The 22,537-nt window shown below is 32.5% G+C and overlaps 2 protein-coding genes across 2 annotated transcripts; one reads left to right on the top strand and one right to left on the bottom strand.

Moving 5' to 3' along the window:
• Nucleotides 1–10,535: 10,535 nt before the first annotated feature.
• On the top strand, nucleotides 10,536–13,318 carry LOC114748099 (pentatricopeptide repeat-containing protein At1g62350-like). Its single transcript, XM_028936453.1, has 2 exons — nucleotides 10,536–11,121; nucleotides 12,285–13,318. The coding sequence occupies exons 1-2, from the start codon at nucleotides 10,795–10,797 to the stop codon at nucleotides 12,699–12,701; spliced, it is 744 nt and encodes a 247-aa protein (XP_028792286.1). The 5' UTR covers nucleotides 10,536–10,794; the 3' UTR covers nucleotides 12,702–13,318.
• A 5,531-nt stretch (nucleotides 13,319–18,849) lies between these two features.
• LOC114748100 (NAD(P)H dehydrogenase (quinone) FQR1-like) lies at nucleotides 18,850–22,226 on the bottom strand. The gene is made up of 4 exons (XM_028936454.1): nucleotides 22,125–22,226; nucleotides 20,575–20,668; nucleotides 19,743–20,005; nucleotides 18,850–19,467 (listed from the first exon to the last, which is right to left on the bottom strand). Exons 1-4 carry the CDS (start codon nucleotides 22,145–22,147, stop codon nucleotides 19,236–19,238), a joined length of 612 nt encoding a protein of 203 aa, XP_028792287.1. The 5' UTR covers nucleotides 22,148–22,226; the 3' UTR covers nucleotides 18,850–19,235.
• Between the last annotated feature and the right edge of the window lie 311 nt (nucleotides 22,227–22,537).

Here is a 22,537-nt window from a genome sequence, read left to right as displayed (position 1 = left end):
ACGCAACTGTCCAAATATAATTGAACAAGTAAAATTAGATGACTTACAATTGGAATTCAGCAATTTGCAACAAAAATTAGGCAATTTACAAATAACATAATAGAAGTTATAATCCAGAATGCAAATATTTAAGTGCAAATGAGCAAGTAAAATTTAAAGATTTACAACAAAATTTTATGGATTTAGAACCCAAATTTGGTAAACACAAGAGAATTCACAACCCAAAATGTAAGTGTTTGAGTATAAGTGAACAAGTGAAATTAGACGATTTACAAGTGAAATTCAGTAATTTACAACAAAAATTAAGTAATTTACAAATAACATAATAGAAGTCATGACCCCAAATGCAAGTATTTAAGTGCAAATGAGCAAGTGAAATTTGAAAATTTACAACAAAAGTTTATGGATTTACAACCCAAATTTGGCAAACACGAGAGAATTCACAACCCAAAATGTAAGTGTTTGAGTGTAAGTGAACAAGTGAAATTAAACGATTTACAAGTGGAATTCAGCAATTTACAAAAAAAATTAGGCAATTTACAAATAACATAATAGAAGTCATAACCCCAAATGCAAGTTTAAGTGCAAATGAGCAAGTGAAATTTGAAGATTTACAACAAAAGTTTATGGATTTACAATTCAAATTTGGCAAACACAAGAGAATTCACAACCCAAAATGTAAGTGTTTAAGTGTAAGTGAACAAGTGAAATTAGACAATTTACAAGTGGAATTCAGCAATTTACAACAAAAATTAGGCAATTTACAAATAACATAATAGAAGTCATAACCCCAAATGCAAGTGTTTAAGTGCAAATGAGCAAGTGAAATTGTCGAATTTCACTTGCAAATCTATAAAATTTTGTTGTAAATCTTCAAATTTCATTTGCTCATTTACACTTAAACACTTGTATTTGGGATTGTGAGTTCCATTATGTTATTTGTAAATTTCCTAATTTTTATTGTAAATTGCTGAATTTCACTCGTAAATTGTCTAATTTAACTTGTTCACTTACACTCAAACACTTACATTTTGGGTTGTGAATTCTCTTATGTTTGCCAAATTTGGGTTGTAAATCCATAAACTTTTGTTATAAATCTTCAAATTTCACTTGCTCATTTGCACTTAAACACTTGCATTTAGGGCTATGACTTCTATTATGTTATTTGTAAATTATCTAATTTTTGTTGTAAATTACTGAATTTCACTTATAAGTCATCTAATTTCACTTGTTCACTTATACTCAAACACTTACATTTTGGGTTGTGAATTCTCTTGTGTTTACTAAATTTGGGTTGTAAATCCATAAAATTTTGTTGTAAATCTTCAAATTTTACTTGTTCATTTACACTTAAATTCTTGCATTTTGGGTTATGACTTCTATTATGTTATTTGTAAATTGCCTAATTTTTGTTGCAAATTACTGAATTCCACTTGTAAATCGTCTAATTTCACTTGTTCAATTATATTTGGACAGTTGCGTTTGTTTTGTTATATATAGTTTTATTTGCATTTTATGATTGAATGGATTGCTTGGCTTGGTAGTTATAAGTCTTTTGATGTGCCAAAGGGTCATGGGTTCAAACCCTCCCTTGGCCATTTTGTTTTAAACCAAAAAAATTCCGGCCAACGGAAGTCCGACCAGAGCTACTGTTCCGACGACCGGTGACCGGACCCCCGGCGGTGGCTACCTGAGTGCCGGTGGCCGGACCTCCGATCTCCGATGGCCGGAACAGTAACTCCAGTAAATATTTATTTTTTAATAAAATAAAAATGGAGGAGTATTGTTGTAATCTTACTCTAAATTTTAATTTCAATTTGGTCCCTTGGTCCTACAGTGAAATTTCAGAAAGTTTTGGTCTTTGACTGTTATAAATTGCCTTCTGTGGTCTTTTACTGAAATTTTCCCAAAAAAAAATCGAAGCATCTCTAACAGCGGTCCAGTGGGAGTGAGCTCGCTCATCGTAATGGAAGAGTGACGAGCAAGTTTCCAATTCCGGCACGCACTAGTGAGTCGAAACCAATGTTTTAAAAGCTGGACCGGACATAGAACCGGAAAGATCAGCGGGTCATGGTTCATACGGTCAGACCGGTTAGACCGATGGTCGGATCGGTGACGTAATAATTAAATAAAAAATAATATTATATACTTATATAATTATATAAATATTAACAATAAATATGAAACTAAAGAAAAACTATAGTGGCACCTCACCCTCAAACCACCGTTGATCTTCTTTTTAAATTAATAGTAGAGAGGTAATGGGCGGTCCCTCTCGGCTCACACATCCCACAAAAGACAAACAAAAAAATAAATATAAAATATCACTAACTTTCCCTTTCTCTGCCAAATCGCCAATAACTGATCCTTCACATTCAGATTTCACTATTCACCTTCTTTCCAAGCCTGCAACTCATGACTTGGTAACTTAAAAGCAGAGAACAATGGAAGAGTCGCACGACAAGGCTTGAAGTTTGAGGTAGTAATTTCGACGGCGTACTCTGTCTGAATGGGTAAGCAATGGAAGGTCAGAATTTCAGTGGCAGCATACTGTACTGTGTCTTCACATTCATAGTCGAGCGAGAGAGCGACTGTCAAAATCCGAAGAATGGAGCTTCTGAATTCTTAGTTTCTCACTTTCTGTTGAATGTCGAGAGGAAGGGAGGATAGACTAAACAATGAACAAGAGACAATGACACAGATTGGGGATTAAGGGGGCTTTCTGGGGATGGATTTCGATTTTTCTTCAACATTATAGGCAACACAAGTCGACCGTTTGGTTTTTGAAAAACTGCTCCGGCTTCTGGGTGAACTCCGGCTACCGGCCTAACAGCCGGCTTGAAGCGGCCCAACACGGTTGAACTAGCTGAACGGCTAAACCATGCAAGATGAACCGAAAAGTTCTCCGGTCACTGGTCGGACCGGTCTAACCGTCCGGTCCGGTCCGGTTTTAAAATCATTGGTCGAAACTGATTTGTTTTTTTTTTCATTTTAAAATAACCGTAGTAGCCAACTCAACCCACTGGTTTACCGGGTTGTTACCTGCTGATTCACACATGTTCGATGTTTTTATTTTTTAGGTTAAACTGAACCGAACCAGACAAATGGTAGATTCATCAGTTTTCCTTTGAACCAGTTGATCCAGTTTGATTTTAGGCATCTTAATATATCCACGTGTTGTGGGTAATTTAAACCAAAATTTTTAGATAAACCATCGGGATTCCATTTCATTTAGTGGGGCATGTGCCTTTTTTTTTTTAATTTCAGTTAAGAGTGAAAAATACCTATAAAAATTTATCAAAATTTCGTCTAACATTATAAACTTTCTTTGCATTTAAATTTACCAATCCAAGTTAAAACAAGCTCAACAATGCCAGCGTCATTAAAATTAACAAACATCCTTTTTTCTGATTATGGGACCCATGATTTTTGTAGTAAAAGTGCCAAAATAATCCCGATTAAAACAAAAAAGTTAAGGACAAAAAATATCTTTGAACTTATACCAAAAACCTACCAAACACTATATAATTTGGGAAAATGACAAAAAAAGGACTGTTGAAATTGGAAATGACAAAATGGGCATGCAAATAATTGAAATGACCAAATGGGCATGGGGTATCAATCTGGAATTTTGTCAATTCGGTAGAAAGACTAAAATGCCCTGAACCTCTCTGAAGTATATGAACTGGAAGAAAACAATAATATACCAGGAGAGAGAGAGAGAGCTGCGAAAACGAAGCTAGAGCAAGGGTCGAAATTTGAAAAGAGGGAAAATGGAAGCAATTTTTCCGTTAAAATGCTAGTATCACCCGATTTCTTGACTCGCTTTTTGCTGCAATCTCGAATGGGGATGGGTCTGTGAGTGTAGAGGGTTTGAATGAAGAATTTGACCAGGATGAGAGAGTGACGCGTCGGAAATGGAAAAACGGTGACAAACAGTAAGCATGAGGTGGTCAGTGTTGTTAAACTCATTAGTGAAGTTGTAAAATCCTATATTTAAGTTGTTAATGGAGTAAGTGGGTGTGTGTGTGTTTTTTGGGTGTTTCGAAAGATAAATGAAATTGATTATTGGGGAACTAAAATATTGATTTATGCTTCTTTGTTGCAGGTTAGCAGGCTTTGATGACATCTAACATTGGGTTTAACATTGAGGAGTAATTGTTTTAGTGTAAATAGAATAACTTTTGAACCCTTAATTTTTTTGGGAGAATAGTTGATAGAGAGGTTATCCTTTTTGTAAATGATGTTAACTGGGTAGGATATGTTTGTAATCTGAATGACAAGGAAACATTAGGTGGTGGTTTAATCTTAATGTTAACTTGTCATTTGAATGCAAGTTATGTAACTTCTGTCATAGGCGTACTGGTTTTTGGTAAATATCATCACTTCAGTAGTCAATTCCATTATACATGTAGTAAAGTCTGAATGTTAATATAAACATATTATGATGTTCTTCAAGTGTACTTGTATGCTATTTTGTCAACACATTTTACCATTTGCTTAATTCCTCCAAGGGAGATGGTGGAAGTTGCCAATGGGCATGACCGGAGTGGTTAATTTGATTACAAATGTTGTTATGCACATTACAAATGTTGTTATCATCATTATCAGAGCAGTGAGTGGCTATGGCATGTCATCTTACAAGCATGTGTGTGTGTTCATTACTGCTGGGGCTATTAATGCTTGAGGTTGCGAGATTCAAGTTTTGGAAATTTAGAAGCTGATATAATGGTGTTCAAAGACTTTAATAAATCTGAATTATATATTAGCATGTTCTGAAAGTGATAATAATTTACAGATTATATATTACTATTAGTTGAAATGTTTTGAAGGTTAAAAGCTGATTCAATACTTGTAAAATGTTTGTATATATATGAGTATGTGGGCTATTGCTTGTGAATTGATGCTTGTGAAATTAAAGTATGAGGCATAAAATTGATTTTCCGTTCTTTTTTAAAAAAAAAAAAACTGTTGGTTTGAGGATTGAAGAGCTAGAGATTAAAAACTGATTTGGACATAATGATTTATGTCTCTAAGTGCTGAATTATGATTGTGCTGTTTGAATCAGATTGTTTTACAGCCTGTGAGCTCAAAGTAGGAGCTGAAAAATCAGTTTCAAGTTACTGAATTATGCATTCGTGTGGTGGCTAGTGAATCATGACCTTAATTCAAGACATGACAAAGCATTGAGTTTGTTTTCATCAAATGAAGCCACCACACTGACCAAAAGACAGCATCTGTGATAGTAGTAAAGATTACATAAATTAAAAATATAGTATTTGTGAAAGTAGTGTCCAGATATTATCAAAATACTTGACTTATGGTTGTAGGTTGTAAGTTATGATATTTGTTGGCTTAATTTAAATCTTTTTTGGAATAATTTCACTAAACAAGTAATGATAATTACAGCATGCATAATGAAAGTTGTAACTTCTATCATAGTATTTGCAACTCAATTATTTGTACCCCAAATTACATCTATTTGAACCCAAATTTCACTACACACATAATGGGATTAACAACATTCGTAATGAAAGTGACCACTTCCGTATTGTCATTTGCAACTCGTTTATTTTAAACCAAAGTAACATGTATTTGGAGCCAATTTCACTACTCCGATAATGATAATAATAACATTTGTAATATGAATTACAATTTTTGTAATAAGAGTTATCATCTCGCTATTGCCATTTGCAACTCGTTTATTTCAAACCCAAGTAATATATATTTGGAGCTAATTTCATACTCCCGATAATGATAATGACAACAGTTGTAATGTGAATTACAACCTTCGTAATGAGAGTTACAATTTCGCTATTGCCATTTGCAACTGGTTAATGTGAAAATGAATTTAACATGTATTTGGAGCCAATTTTACTACCCTGATAATGATAATATTTTTAGCCAATTTTACTACCCCGATAATGATAATAACAACATTTGTAATGTGAATAACAGCATTTGTAATCAAATTAACCACTCCGGTCATGCCTATTGGCAACTTCCACCATCTCCCTTGGAGGAATTAAGCAAATGGTAAAATGTGTTGACAAAATAGCATACAAGTACACTTGAAGAACATCATAATATGTTTATATTAACATTCAGACTTTACTACATGTATAATGGAATTGACTACTGAAGTGATGATATTTACCAAAAACCAGTACGCCTATGACAGAAGTTACATAACTTGCATTCAAATGACAAGTTAACATTAAGATTAAACCACCACCTAATGTTTCCTTGTCATTCAGATTACAAACATATCCTACCCAGTTAACATCATTTACAAAAATGATAACCTCTCTATCAACTATTCTCCCAAAAAAATTAAGGGTTCAAAAGTTATTCTATTTACACTAAAAAAATTACTCCTCAATGTTAAACCCAATGTTAGATGTCATCAAAGCCTGCTAACCTGCAACAAAGAAGCATAAATCAATATTTTAGTTCCCCAATAATCAATTTCATTTATCTTTCGAAACACCCAAAAAACACACACACACCCACTTACTCCATTAACAACTTAAATATAGGATTTTACAACTTCACTAATGAGTTTAACAACACTGACCACCTCATGCTTACTGTTTGTCACCGTTTTTCCATTTCCGACGCGTCACTCTCTCATCCTGGTCAAATTCTTCATCCAAACCCTCTACACTCACAGACCCATCCCCATTCGAGATTGCAGCAAAAAGCGAGTCAAGAAATCGGGTGATACTAGCATTTTAACGGAAAAATTGCTTACATTTTCCCTCTTTTCAAATTTCGACCCTTGCTCTAGCTTCGTTTTCGCAGCTCTCTCTCTCTCTTCTGGTATATTATTGTTTTCTTCCAGTTCATATACTTCAGAGAGGTTCAGGGCATTTTAGTCTTTCTACCGAATTGACAAAATTCCAGATTGATACCCCATGCCCATTTGGTCATTTCAATTATTTGCATGCCCATTTTGTCATTTCCAATTTCAACAGTCCTTTTTTTGTCATTTTCCCATATAATTTTTAATGAAAGTACTAAAATATCCCAATCTCGAAAAGCTATTGTATTAGAGTGTATTAGAAATTATTAATTATAACAAATTTTTATATTCCCAATCTTTATAGTTAAAAAAGATTATTAATGTTTCTTAATAAATTTTTTCTCCATCAGCCAATTGTTTTTTTTATTTTTTAATAAAAACCAGCCAATTATTATGGTTATTATATTAATTGTTGTGGCTGCAAATATTTTAATAGCATAAATATTATACATAATACTTAAATATTTTTGTGACCCGCCATGTTTTATATTTTAACATCATTATTACTTATCCCAAAGTGTCTTAATTTCAAAAAATTGTTAAATAAAGTCAAAAAAATAATATTTACATTTTAATCCTTTAATTAGTGTTCATTTTATATTTTAGGATTTTTAATTCAATTTTTAAAAAAATATAATTAAATCTCAAAAAAATTATCTGAGAATATCCTAAAGTTTGATTGAAATAAAGAATATAAATTCATCCTGTAAGAGGGCGGATCATTGAGAGGTTAGAAGGAGATAGTGTCTTTTTTTTTTAACTGGGGATATTTTGATATTTTTATTGAAAATATTGTAGGTCCTATTATCAAAAGTGGTTTTAAATTCTCTCAGAGAATTGAACATAAACATAAAAAAATTCAAGTTGACTATTAAATTTAATAATATAGACTACTAGAGGATAAACACACAACTGTATATGCGATTGATACAAATAACTGTCCACACAAAAAAATTATTTTAATTATAAAAAACAACTTATTGTTGAAGTTTAAACTTTTTTACACAAACTATTTTAATTATAAAATTTATATAATTAATAAACTCTAATACACTCTAATACAATAGTCCTTAGATATTGGGAGTATTTTGGTACTTTTATAAAAATTATATGCTGTTTGGTAAACTTTTAATATAAGTTCATGAGTATTTTTGTACTTTTAAACTTTTTATTTTAATTGAGAGTATTTTGGTATTTTTATTAAAAAAATTGTGAGTTGCAAAAACAAAAAAACAGACATTTGTTAATTTTAATGGGCTAGCGTTATTGAGTTATTTTTTAAATTTGGATTTAGTAGATTTGAGTCCAAAATAAGTTGATGGTGTTGGGTGAATTTTTACAATTTGAGATAGCGTTATTTGAGATTTTGCAATTTTTACAATTTTTTTTTGTCATTTTCCCCTGTTTCATTTACCTTGAAATAATTTTTTCTCGTTATAATTAAATCTTAGAAATAAAAATAAAGATGTTACAACAGAAACCCGTTAGTGGCTGTAGTTTAGTTAAAATGTATAGAAATATTAATATTTCAATTACAAAGTCTTTCTCCTTTCCATTGTGCAGCTCGTGCCTTCTGATTTCTTAAGGCACCTGAAATAAGCCCCTTATGACCTCCGTTGATGATTCCTTTTGCCTATGCGCGTAAATGCACCGAATCCCCATGTCATTTAAAAATGGTGACAACTATCTTGGTAAGAAGCATTGTTCTCTATTCATATTGGTATATTACTCATATAGTTTGAGTAACAAGAAAGCCAAATAGGTGCAGCTCTAGAAAATGATTTTGTAAAATATCTGGAGGAGGTAGCTGTTGTAAAAAACGTCAGAGCAAATTGGTGAGCTAGACTTTCAAAAGTCTAAGAGGAGAACATTATTATCTTACAGAATGTATATTACAGAAACCCAATAATGGGTGTAGTTTAGTTATAATGTGTAGAAATATTCATATTTTAATTACAGTCTTCCTCCCTTCCATTGTGCACACCGTGCTTTCTAATTTCTTAAGGCATCTCAAATAAGCCCCTTATGATCTTTGTTGATGATTTCTTTTGCATGACTGCATAGATGTACCAAATCCATGTCATTTAGAAAGGGTAACAACTGTATAGTTAGAAGCATTGTTTTGTATTTGTATTGGTATGTTTACTCATAGGTTTGAATAACAAGTAAAGCTGATACATGTATTCTAGGAAATGATTTTGTGAAATATTTGGAGGAGTTGGCTGCTGCAAAAATATCCAAGAGCACAGTAAAATATAAACATCTTGGCGAGCAAGACTTTCAAGACTCCGAGACACCAAAAAATTATAAAATCCCTGTAACATTACCTCCACCCCCTTTTAATAAAAAATTCCCTTTAGTAGCTACCTCGTTGCCGGCTAGAGCCAGTGCTCTAGTAGGGTGACGCTGAGGTCGACCTAGGGGTGAGTATTCGGTTTTTCGGTTTGGTTATCGGTGATAACCGAATTAACCAAATAACCGAATAGAACAAATTTTAAACACCGAACCGAAATCGATAACTAAACTAACCAAAACCGAATCAACCGAAATATATAAATATAAAAGTGATTTTAAATTATTAATAATAATAAAACACAATTACAACCAGTAATTAATAAATATTTCATCATTTAATGTGGTTTATTACAATAATATTTATTATAAACATATTTATTGAATATAAATATATTTAAAGAGTTCATATAAACCCACATATATTTATTATAATAATATTTATTAAATATAAATATATAATATATTTATTTTGGTTTTTCAGTTATAACCGATTTTTTTTCCTACTAATCAAACCGAACACCAAAACCAAATTATTACAAAAATAAAAACTGAATATGTAATCGAGAACCGAAATAACCGAATCAAAAAATCAAAATTAAATTTGATTTGGTTCGGTTCGGTTTTCAGTTATGGTTCGTTTTTGCTTACCCATAGGCCAACCCTTGGAAGGTCTCCAGCAAGGGGTTGGGTTTTTTCCCCCTAATAATGTGTGTTTTTGTTATTTCCTCTTAATTTTAAAATGACAATTTAGATTTTTTTTTATTTTAACATTTTGAAGTGTTAATTTTTCAAATTGAAATTTCATATATTCCTACTTTTTTTAGTTGTCATTTTCCTTATTATGATTAGGGATAAGATATTAAAATATTCTAAAAGTTGTTTAGCATGCGAAATTTTTTCCCCCTATTCTAATATGCCCTTAAAGTGTAATTTTGTAGCAAATATGCCTTGGCCATTAATCAATGCTAATTTGGATCATTAGATCATCTTGTTTGACCGAATTTACTTGTGTGGCAGCCGCATACATTTTGATTTTTTCACCTTATCATCACATTTTATCAAATTTGCTACGAAATTATATTTCGAGGGCATATTAAAACCGAAAAAATTTAGGGTACTCCATTGTGGTAACTTCTAAAGTATTTTAACACTTTATGCCTTATAAATTATGAAAAAAAATGTTAAATATAGGTTATGAAAATTGTAAAATTACAAATCAGGATTTATTATAACACTTTGGCAAGCTTTGCCAATAATTAATTTGTAAACATCAACACATTTTTTTTAAAAAATACTTAATTTGGGATTTTATAATCTCTACGGCATTTTTTAAAATTATTTTTCCAACTATAAATATCAAATAATATATACATATATATAATTTTTTTCAACTTCGGACGTTGTAGGCTCAATCCTAAACGACGGGGGCAAAAAGATCAAGCCTTAAACCAACAGCAGTGGCTTGCTGACGGCGGTGCTTGTGTTGCCCAACCTTAGTCGCCGGCGGCGACCACACCATCCCTTAGTCTGTGGTGAAATGCTATACGTAGCCTCCACATCCCCTTTCCAGTCTCCCGAGTCCTCATCTATCGCATTGCCTCCTCTCAAGGTAAGAAATTCGCATGTTAGATTGAAACAAACACGGTCTTACCAGTGTTGGGAACTTGGGATAGTCGGAAGAGGAGCTTTATTCGATGTCGCTGCGTATTGCTGCGGATGCACTGCGAAGAGCTTCATCCACAAAGATATTACATTCGCCAAATCAAAGCCTTCGATTCCTCTCTGGTTCGGCTGCATCGGCCTCAACTTCGGCGTCAAGCCCTAGCTTGTCAATATGGCGGCGAAAGAAGGAGATGGGTAAAGAAGGCCTGATTGTGGCCAAAGAGCTTAAGAGGCTACAGTCCCATCCGGTTCGGCTCGATCGCTTCATTCGCTCCCATGTCTCTCGCCTGCTGAAGTCTGATCTCGTATCGGTCCTCGCCGAGTTCCAGAGGCAGGACCAGGTCTTTCTCTGCATGAAGGTTCCTAATTTCTCCGACTTCTCTCTACTTCTGCGATTATATACTTGAGTGTTTGAAGAATTTTTGCCATGTATATGGGTGAAATTTTGTTCAGCTGAGCTAACAGCTTTATATGACTGATTGTGATTGAAGATTCTATAATTCTTTCTGTGAAACATAGAACTTGGAAAACTAGTTGTGTCGCTATTGAACTGGGTATAAGTGATAAATGAATAACTGTGGGATTATCTCAACCTCAATTGTTCTTCTGATCTTGTCAAGTAGTGATATCTTGAATGGTCCCCTGTATGGTTTTTCTACTGTAGTCATTCCTTGTGCATTTAGGACCGGCAAAGACATGCAAACACTCTACGAAAAGTAGAGAACAAATCTTGATCAATGAGTTATGGTTCTGTGAGTTATTTAATATCATTTAGGTTGTAACTATACCTAGGTTTGTTTCTGTTGCTGTTCTTGTTTTCTAACTTGAATTCCACAACTTTTGTCAGTTGTAGACCTTTTATGAATTGTGACTTGATATCTGTTTGGCTCATAGGACTTCTCACCTTTAGTAGCATATTTCATCCTCTGTTACAGTACAAGGGAATTCTAACATATTACAAACTTGAATTTACCTATTAACGTTTTTGGTCAACTTGGTATAGGAGGTACCTCATGTAGCTATATGAATGCCAGTCCCTTTTTTTGTTTTAATTGAATCCCTTTGGCTATTAAAAAGGAAAAAAGCAGAACAATATTTTCTTGTCTCTGCTTTTATGTTTTATTGACTATATTTCTTTTCTCTTTTAAGTAGTCCTATTTCAAAACTTTAGAGCGTAAGCCGCAATCTCAAACTCCAGTGGTTGCTGCTGCTGCTGTCTAGCATTAGAGAGAACGAAAGGATAGTGTAGTTTTCTATAGCTTATTGCCTGACCTTGATTATATAGTGTTTGGAAGTTTCAACAAGTGACCATGCTTTTGACTTCTTTCTTGAAGCGAACAGAGTAGTTGTTTCAGCTAGAAATGCCAAAATTTGTTTTTACCGTTAAAAACTAATTTGTTGTTTGTTTGACTTGAGTCACATATTCTTTGCTACCGACCTGATGTTTCACACACTAACGCTAAAGTGTTCTGTTATGCAACATGGTTGTGCACCTTTTAATGACAAATATTTTATGTCACAGTTGTATGATGTAGTGCGCAAAGAAATATGGTACCGGCCAGATATGTTCTTTTACAGAGACATGCTCATGATGCTTGCAAGAAACAAAAGGGTGGACGAAATAAAGAGGGTTTGGGAAGATTTGAGAAGAGAGGAAGTCCTTTTTGATCAGCATACATTTGGAGACATCATTAGAGCTTGTTTGGATAGTGGCTTGCCCAATGAGGCGATGGACATATATGAAGAAATGAGGCAATCTCCTGACCCTCCTCTTTCATTACCTTTTCGGGTGATATTGAAGGGACTTATTCCCTACCCAGAACTAAGAGAGAAGGTAAAAGACGACTTCTTAGAGCTTTTTCCCGGCATGATCGTCTATGATCCTCCTGAGGACTTGTTTGAAGATCAAGAGCACCACCAGAGTGAAGATGATGAATAGAGCTCTGTTGACTAGCTTCTTGAATTCCTTTGCCATAATCGGCAGTCTCAGATGTTTGTGGCAGCTTTGCTCCTGCACTGAATTTCTCTGACACTTGTTGAGACTTAGGAGCTGCTGTTAACGTCGAAGGAACGGTTGCAATGTAGGAGCCAGATCAGGCGAATCTTTTGTACTTCCAGATGACAAAGTATAATTGCCTTTCTCAATTCAAATGGATTGGAATTGCTGCTGATAACATGGAATCTGGTTTCGACTCATCTTTGTTCCTGCTTTCTGGATAATGATGTTACGGGTGGAAACTGCATGCTTAAAGGCATTTTAGACAATCTTGCAATGGTTTACTAAACTATTGTTCCCGTATGAGGCTTGCATGATTGTTTCCGCTTTCGTTTTGTTGAAAGGATCATTCTTACTGATTCTTGCTGGTTTACTTGGTTGAGGTTGAGGACTTGAGGTCATGAAAAATGTTGCCATATTTCAGCTAATGGAATGTCGTGTCAAAGACAATGATTTGTTGTGATACGTATTCTACCTTTTGAAGGTAAAAGCACACCCTTTTGGATATCATTTGTACAAATACCCTCTTTCATTCTGCTAGTCTCTCAAATGGTTCATTATGTGTAGGATTAATCGATCAACTATTGACGTAATGCGCTTTTGGGAACATAATTAGATGATGAGAGATATTTTGTCTTAAGATTCATGTGTTTTGAGTGTTTCATCCAATTTCGCTTAATATTTTGTCTTATGAACTTCGCTTAATTTAAGGCTAAAATAGGCTTGATTTTCTTGAATTTTGAGTCAATCATTGCACATTATCTTCCTTATATTTGAAAGTTTAAAATTAGCCTTTGAGTTTTTATTATTTTTTGACAATTAGGCTCCCGTTGTTAGAATCTGTTATATCAGAGTATTCCCTCTTAAGCATTTGTTTCATTTTGATATGGAAATATAAATGTTGACCTGGATGTCCTCATGAAGACTCCCCGCGATAGGCAATGCAATGCCATGGACGAACTCCATGAGAAGGATTCTTGTGGTCTGCGATTGAATTACTGACTTAGATTGAAGTTTATTGTTGTTGGATTGATTTTTCATTGGACATGATCCGTTGCTAAAACGTCTATTTACTAAGAAGGGTTGAATGGAGTAAAAAGGATTAGTTTCTTACAATGTGGTTAACCAAAATTCAAATTTCTGTAAGGAGATGTGTTCACATTTAGTATTTGATAGTATTTCAAACAACATTGTTTTTAATAGGAGAATATGTACATAGCCAAAAAAAAAATGACGTCCAAATGCTATGGAGGCAATATAATGGTGGGGTGAAGGGAACAAAAACAAAGAGAGAGAGAATTACCATGAAGCGTCAAGAAATGAATATAACCATTAAAAAGTCTTGCAACAACTGAATGATATGTAATGAAAAGTTTTAATGTAGAAAATGATAACAAGCTCATACTGCTCACTTGTCTATGAATTTTTTAATAAGTACATTCTTTTTTAGAAGCTCGTAATAATTCTTTGAAAAAAAAATGATGTTTGGAGCTCTTTCCTTTGAAAAAATTTAAAACTTTAAATCTAAGAGAACTTTACGGGAATACAACAATCCGTGACTCGATCCAAAGCAGGCAATTGAAGCAAGACCAAACGCAATGCCAAGCTTCGAATGAATCAGATCAGATGTGAAATAGAGAAGGGGAGAATGACATTTAAGTCCGATGGAAGTCTAGTATTCATAGTTTAGTCCTCCAAAATGATGACATGTCATTGCAGTCTTGAGAGATTTTGATGAAATTATAATAAGAATAAGAGGAAGTAGCAAAAAGAATATGGAGGCATGCAGCTACATGCAGCTATTAGGAGGACAGGTATGGGTTTAGAAAATAAGATTTCACAGTTGACATGCTCAGATAAAGTTCTAGGTTTGAGTTTAGCATTAACATGTTTGTTTGCCTCCGTACATTTAAATTGTATAAAATTAAAAAAAATATCAAATTACATTTTACGCTGTCTATATTAAATTTATGGAATATTTTTTTATCTTTTATCTTTTAAATTACACTTTTTTTATTTTTTAAAATTCTCAACATTTCTTTTATAAATTTATTGTTGTTAGTTGATTGAAAATTAATTCTTGCTATTTATATTTATCTACAATAACTAACATAAGTCTGGTTTGACTGCAGTCCAACCGCATTGGGATCGCTAAACCATAAGTCTAAAATATCCTTGTTAATCAAGTGTATTGACTAGAACTATCATTAGTAGAAGGACTACTTTGAAAAAAAATGTATAAATATGAGAGACAAAGTGGATTAAGGTCTTATATTTAGGATCAAAATAAAAGTCAAACAGGGTCTTATATTAAGGACCGGAGGTAGTAAAATTTTAGGCAGGGTTTTGAGCTCAACATAAATCAAGGGTGGAGTACTTGATCTAAATCCTCCTAAAGCATATATGTTGGGCAGAACAAACCTACCACAGATCCTCAAATTTTACCTAGAAACCCTTGCGTTTAGGATGCCTTCCCAAATATCATGATAGGAAATTAAACCCCTTTTCTTATTGGTAAGAGGGTGCGGTTTTCACAGCTAAACCCACGGACGATGACTGCGATCATATTTCTTTACACGGAACTTTTCTATCCCTATCAATTTCTCCTGCTTTTTGTCTTTTGGTTACAAATTTTCTCGTTTTGTTTGGCAGGTACCAACTCTTTTCTCCCAGTTAATAGTAGCAGGCAGACTTAAATCTTGATCCAAAAAAAAAAAAGGACTTAAATCCAAAACAAAAAAGAGTGGTAAGTAGACTTGGGCTTCCAGTGTGGTTGTGGCCTATTGCTTCTTTTTGAAAAAAGCTCCTTCCATTACTCCCCCCCCCAAAAAAAAAAAACATCATTATAAATAAATAATCATATAATTTATAAAATTATACTCCTCCGGTTCTTATTTAGGACCTAATTGTTAAATTAATTTTAGTCCCAAATATAAAACCTATTTCTCATATTTATCAGTTTTTTCTAAATTATCCCAATGATAATCCCTCAACCATAATCAAGTAAGTGATGAAGGAAGGATATTAAAAAAATGATTATGATGTTCTAGGAAAAATATTTTATATTTCTTGTAATTAACTAATTTATCTAACTTCTTTAATCTAATCAAATTAGTTAAATCGGTCTTATATTAAGGACCAGAGGAGTATCTTTTAGATAATGGTTATATATTTTGTGATATTTTAATGAACATAATTATTATTATCATGTAAAATATTTGTATAATTATAATTATAAGTATATATAAAATATATCTTTTTATATATGACATATATTCAAATTTAAATTATTGTTTTCTATTATGTATATTAATTAAATTAGAAAAATAATATACATATAATTTCCCAGCATTTGAACAAAATAAATTCTAGTTATCCCTTAAACAGGGGGAGACAAAAGAAATCAAAAGCAAGCCAACAAAGTCAAAGTAAACATTGCATTCTTGTATCATTTTCTTATCATAAACGAAGTAAAAACTGGGGGGAAAATAAATATTGTTACTGTTTTTTTATCGACTTCTCATCATCTTCTTTATAGATTCCAGACCGTAAAAAATGGCCATGATTGTTTGACCCAGAAAAAGATTTCCCCATTACTTGTCCGGAATTTAACATTATAACACGTCAGATCAATTTACCAAGTCAATAGTCAAGCATCAGATACATCAAATAAATTTGACATCTGAATAATCCATGTGAATTGTTTCTTATAAGCTAATGAATAATTCAACATATTTGAATAATTTTTCAAAACATTAATTTTTCAGATTAACAAGCATTTTCAATTAGGTGACCCCATTTTATTGACTGTTTTGCACCAATCAGGTTGCGGAGTCCCTTTCCCTGATAATTACCAAAATTCAGGATATTTAATTTAATTAGATTTCGGATGCTTGTAGGGAAAATGGCATTATTAGAAAGATGTTAATCCCCACAACTTGGTAAACCAGTGTTCAAATCCTAATTGAAAAAAGCGCCTATATTTAGTGCCAATAATATGCCATAACAAGATTGCCTTGGACAAAAGAATACTTGTACTTTTTTTTTTTTTTGGAAAAAATAAGGCAATATGCCCCAATTAAAGTTTGACATACATAAGATTATTGCATGGTAGAGGAGATTCTAATAGAGAAACATACCCTATATCTAAATCATGAGCGTGCTAAACTATATAATAGCTAGTTCACGCAAAAATGCTAATAAGATTGAGTCCAGTGAAAGGAACTATTCTTGTACAATATAGCACATCAATGTTCAAAAATTTAAAAGAGGTATCAACATTTAATATCTCACAATTTCTCGAATATAATTATTTTTAATAGGATAATACCTATGTTTATGCTAGGTTTTAGAGATACAATTAATAGTCAAGTCTTGAACCTCAATTCATGACAGCTAAAACTTGGAGTTAGGTTTTAAAAAATCTTTCAACAACCACATTTTAATAAGGGAAGCCATTTCAAAATGAATCCTTAAAATTCAAGTTCAACTCATATGTGTTATCCGCATACATATATATATATATATATATACGTACATACGTATGTATATGTGTGTATCTTATTAAACATTGACGTGGGACTTCCCACTTCAAGTCAAACTCGCTCGCGTTTCATTTATTGTAACAAAGAACTTTAAGGTTTGTCCTCCTATTTTCTTGGCCACTTTCTTTACTTTTTCAACCTTATTTAAATCCAATCCAATTTTAATGTTTATGGTTAACAAAGTCTAATGATAACATCCTTAACATGAAAGAGTAATCATGACTAATCTAATCAGCCTACTGTATTATTTGATCATCACGCTATGGAGAACGTAGTCTATACGCAAAGGTCGATATGTACATACACTTAGGTTCTTGTGTGGAAAACTTTGTTGGAAAAAGCTCATTATTTCCATTACCATGATGGACTTCTTTTTTTTTTTTTTATTGGAATGCGTGTCCTGAAAGAGGTTTAATTTGGTTTACTCTTATCTAATCTTTTTCATTCGAAGGTTTGACACTTCAAAAACTCTAGCCTTGTTTGTTTTCTTAATTTGAAAATAGTTTTTGTTAAAAAAGATTATTTAGTAATTTGTTTTTAGTCGATTATTTTTACAAAGAAAAAAACATAAATTTGTTTTTAAAAATTATAAAACCAAACCAATTTTTAGTTTTTCTTGTCACATTTCTTTTTTTTTTTTGTTTGAGAAAATAAAAAAACCCCCTTTTTCTCCACTCGATTGCTTTTTTCCCTTCATTTGAGGACTGGAGTTCTGATCGAAGTTTTACCCTCAGTATGCTTATTTTCAAATGTATTTTTTTTTAGAACAATTATCAAAACAGAATTTTTTTTCCTCCTCAAAACTTGTTTTAAAAAAACAATTATAAAATTGTTTTGAGGGGGAAAAAAACAAAAAATAGAAACAAACAGTCGCTTTTTTATTTGAGGAGATTATCTTTCGCATGCGATGGATAATATAGACTCGAGTATCTTTAGGTTCAAAGAAGGTAACTTCAACCATACTTCACGGATACCAAATCACTTTCACTCAGTGAACTGTTGTTGGTATTCAAAACATCAGACCTTAAAGAATCTCTTCTACCTGATCCAATCTTAACTGGTCCAAATGTTCAAAATTCATATGCCCAAAGAATAGGAAATAATTAAGAATTTTATGTCTTTTTTTCCCCCTTCCATCCTTAATACTTCCTTCTTCCCTAAATATAAAAATTAAATAACTAATTTATAAAAAAATTAGTTATTTATAAAAAATGCCTATTGATTTTTCTAAAGTATCCTATTTAATTATTTACATTGAAAACTACTCCCCCAATAGAAAGTTCCCTTATTATGTGTGATGAATAGGGAGAGTTTAGGAAAAAAAAATTAAATTTAATAAATAAAATGAATTAAAGTCTTACATTTAGGATAAAAAAAAATCTCTCTACTAAATTTTATATTTAGGAGTGGAGAGATTGGAGAGAGTATTAAATAATAAGGGGCCGATTAAATTTTCCTTCAATAAGAATCTCCACTTTATTCAATATAGAAAGATATAATAAATGTCATTTTCAGATTAGTTAAGTAATCAGAGTCATGGCTGATGATTTCATATTAAAGGACCCAAATCGAATATTCTCTTATCGGTTACACAGCAAATACATATATATACCACCTCACTAAAACTCTTAATTGCAAGTCAATGAAGAACAACACAGCACAAGCATACATATGCATATACATACACATATATATTAATAATGCAAAGTTACTCAAATTTCAATATAATGACAAACTTTGACAATAACAACGTAACTATACTATGATATATCATACTCTCTCACTCTCCCCCCCCCCCTCCCGGGGAAACATCTTATTGATCTGTTTGGCAACACAGGAATAACCAGATACTGAATGTATAAACTCATGCAGATAATAACAATAATACAAGCCACTTTTCTTGCTACTAGTATGGGAAACACAAATGATTACTTCACTGAGATGATTTGAGCTTCTTGGCTATGGCAGCAAAGTACTTTCCTTGATGAAAAGCTTGAGCCAATTCTAAGTCAGTGGGCTGTCTGGTGCCATCCCCAGCAAAAGTACCGGCACCATAAGGAGAACCACCTTTCACTTGCTCCATCTCAAACATGCCTCCACCAAATGTGTATCCAATTGGCACAAACATCATCCCATGATGAACCAATTGAGTAATTGATGTGAGTCTGTGTGTTTCATGCACAACCATAACATAACACTGTGTTAGCGGTCAAAAATCGACAAGTACTCCTATAAATCTAATTTATAAGTCAGAATTTTTGTTAAAACCTTTTTATAGGGTACATCGTTAAACTTTTTTTACATGAATGTACAATTTTACCATAATATTATTCTTTTGGAAAGTGTAAATTTGGAGACTTAGTCAATAAAATATGCAATCATTGATTTAGTTAATTTTTTGAAGCATACTGATCTTTTTGTGGAGTGAAGTTAAACTTACGGGGTAGTTTCTTGTCCACCTCCTTGAGAGGCGGTGCTGTAAAAGATCCCGGCGGGCTTTCCGGCGAGTGCCTGAGTTCGCCATAATCCTCCGGTTGCATCCATGAATGCTTTGAACTGAGCAGCCATGAGTCCAAATCTTGTAGGAAAACCAAACAAGAAGCCATCTGCCTCAGTTAATTCATTAGGCGTAATTACTGGTACGTCACTCTTTGGAGGTGCTCCTAACTTCTCAAGAACCTCTGGAGTTAGAGTCTCAGGTACCTATTTTTTCAGTTATAAAAAAAAGAAGAAGAAAAAAAAAAAAAACCAAAAAGGCAAATTCATAAGTGGAACATATAAAACATCACAGATATGCGATCTGTAAAAAGGTAAGAATCTTGCATGCATATCTAGCTACAGATGAATAAACATAGCAGTAAATTTCACCTAACAGACGAAATCTATAACTATATATGTCTATTTCTCTCTTCACTGAATGATCCATTACATGATTAGAGAATTTCCGTGTTACTCTTTTTCATTGTAAATAGAAGATCGCAATCTATTTTTTCTGTACAATTTATAAGTATTTTCCTAAACTATCTATATTGATTACACATGCAAAAGGGGTTTCCATCAAATAATTTCAATGCAAATGATTAAAGAGGATATTTTAGAAAAATCAAAACATATTTTTTACCAATAACAAAATTTAACTAATTTTTTTAATCTTTATAAATTAGTTATCTATTTTCAACGTTTAAAAGTGAAAAAAAAAAATCTTGCATCATCGAAAGTAACTGGTTGTTCTTTGCCAAAGAAAGAAAAAAAAGTAACTGGTTGTTACCAACCTGCCAGAGTTTGGCCTCAACTCCTTCCACAGAATCTGCTCCTTTTTTAATCTCATGTGCCAGCTTCTCAACATGTCCGTACGTAGAATAGTAACTAAATAAATATAGACATAAGTATTCTAATATTAATGTAAAGTCCAAATATAATAATTAAAGTCAAGCTAAAGCATCATGATAGACTCTGAATAATATACCTTGAGAATATATATCTAATTAATAATCAGAATGAATTAATATGGTATGATTAACTCATTGGTCTAAAAATATATAAATACAACGGCACTAATTAATAATCATCCACTAAGACAGCAATATAATTGAAGTCAGAAGAAAATGTTTCTCACCACAATAATGGGAAGATTCAGTGTCAGAGTCACTAATAAAAAGAACGCTCCATATATACATATATATATATATAGACACACACACACACACATATTTATATAAGGTGTGAATGTGATGTAAGAAAGACTGCCATACCTAACATTAATGCATTAATATATTACCCTCTGGTGGGACTATATGCCATGATTAATAAACAAAACTATAAGCATTTCAGTATTTGACAAGACATAATGATATTGACTTAGCATTATCTACAGTATATGAACTCATATATGATCATTGAGCTTTTAATTAATTTCTAGTTGTTTTCGTAAAAGTAAACAAATGGTGTGGGGTTTCAGAAACTAAAGTTTTAGCAGAAATTGCAGGCCAAGAAAACAAACTAAAAGTTTGAGTTTCATTGTCACACACACACACACGTTTACATATATATTTTCTTGCTTGCCAATGAAGCAAATTAAATTTCAGCTTTTAGAAGGCTAAACACTCACAATCTTTCATTTTCTCTGTCTTTCTTTTTTACAAGTTCAACTTTTTGGAAAGAGAGAAATTAGATTTTCCCTGCGATCACGGAAGGTGATCGAAAAGTGATAGAAGTCTGAAGCTTCCAGTGGATCCATCTAGGTTTATGTGCTTTTGAATCTTCAAGGGAAATAACAACGAAATCGAGTATAACTGTGCCAGAAATAATAATCTTGGTGATGGGCTCAGATATCTTTAACAAAGTTGACTTTTTTTTCCTCTGAGAAAAAGAAAAGAATCTTCCATTTGAAGCTGATAAAGTAAAACTTACAAACACAAATACCCAATTCCAAACCCATCAATCTACAATTAATAAGACGAATCATAAACAACAAAATTGAAAAAGAAAAAGAAAAAGAAAAGATTCATCCTAGGAATCATCAAAACATGTCTCACTGAAACCGATGGAGAAAATGAACTCAGTCCAGATTTCTGGGAAAGGCAGAAGGACTGAGAATTTTATATATGAACTTGCAGAGAAATACTCAGAGAAAAAGAAAGCAATTTAAATGGCTTCTCTACTCCTCTTCTTTCTTTGTTCAGATCAAATTTTGATGGTTTGAATTAATATAAATCATTAAAATTTCTGAATCTAAACGATTCAGAAATTATGCAGAAGAAGAAGAGAAAAGACCATGAAAGAAGCATAGAGAAGAAAGAAAAGAGAAAGAACAATCACTTACACAATGTAAACCTTGGTCGCCATTGATGCTATTTCCTTGAGCTCTCTGTGTTTTTTTCTATTTACTGTTTAGAAACCAATGAAGGTATCTGTGAATGGAACCTTTGACGAGGGACGAGACAAGAATAATGCTCATATTTATAATGCCAAATTGCCGGAATCGTTTCTGATAAGCTTGAAATTGTTTTATCTAATTTATTTATTTATGGATGTAATTATTATTTTTTTATTTTTTATTCATTGTTATTAATTGGTTATATCATGTTGAGTTTACTAGTTTTTTAGTTGTCAAAGTTTCGAGGGTGGATGATGCATGATTAGTGGGCCAATTTCAAAAAAAATTGCACCTAATAATTGCTGGAGTTGTTGAAGTCGTTGTCCTTATGAAATATTAATGTTTTTAAATTTCTTTAT

Source organism: Neltuma alba, unplaced genomic scaffold, assembly GCF_004799145.2.
Source record: "Neltuma alba isolate B1F8T4 unplaced genomic scaffold, ASM479914v2 tig00005608_pilon, whole genome shotgun sequence".
Lineage (NCBI taxonomy): Eukaryota > Viridiplantae > Streptophyta > Magnoliopsida > Fabales > Fabaceae > Neltuma > Neltuma alba.
Note: the sequence above shows the minus strand (reverse complement) of the source record. Positions and strands in the feature narration are given on the sequence as shown.

Bases quoted from the DNA above. Each gene is read 5' to 3' on its own strand.
- LOC114748099 (XM_028936453.1), top strand. From the start codon at position 10,795: ATGTCGCTGCGTATTGCTGCGGATGCACTGCGAAGAGCTTCATCCACA. The intron at 11,122-12,284 runs GTTCCTAATTTC...TTTATGTCACAG, and splicing joins AGGTCTTTCTCTGCATGAAG to TTGTATGATGTAGTGCGCAA.
- LOC114748100 (XM_028936454.1), bottom strand. From the start codon at position 22,147: ATGGCGACCAAGGTTTACATTGT. The intron at 20,006-20,574 runs GTTGGTAACAAC...CTGAAAAAATAG, and splicing joins TTGAGGCCAAACTCTGGCAG to GTACCTGAGACTCTAACTCC. The intron at 19,468-19,742 runs GTAAGTTTAACT...TGAAACACACAG, and splicing joins GGTGGACAAGAAACTACCCC to ACTCACATCAATTACTCAAT.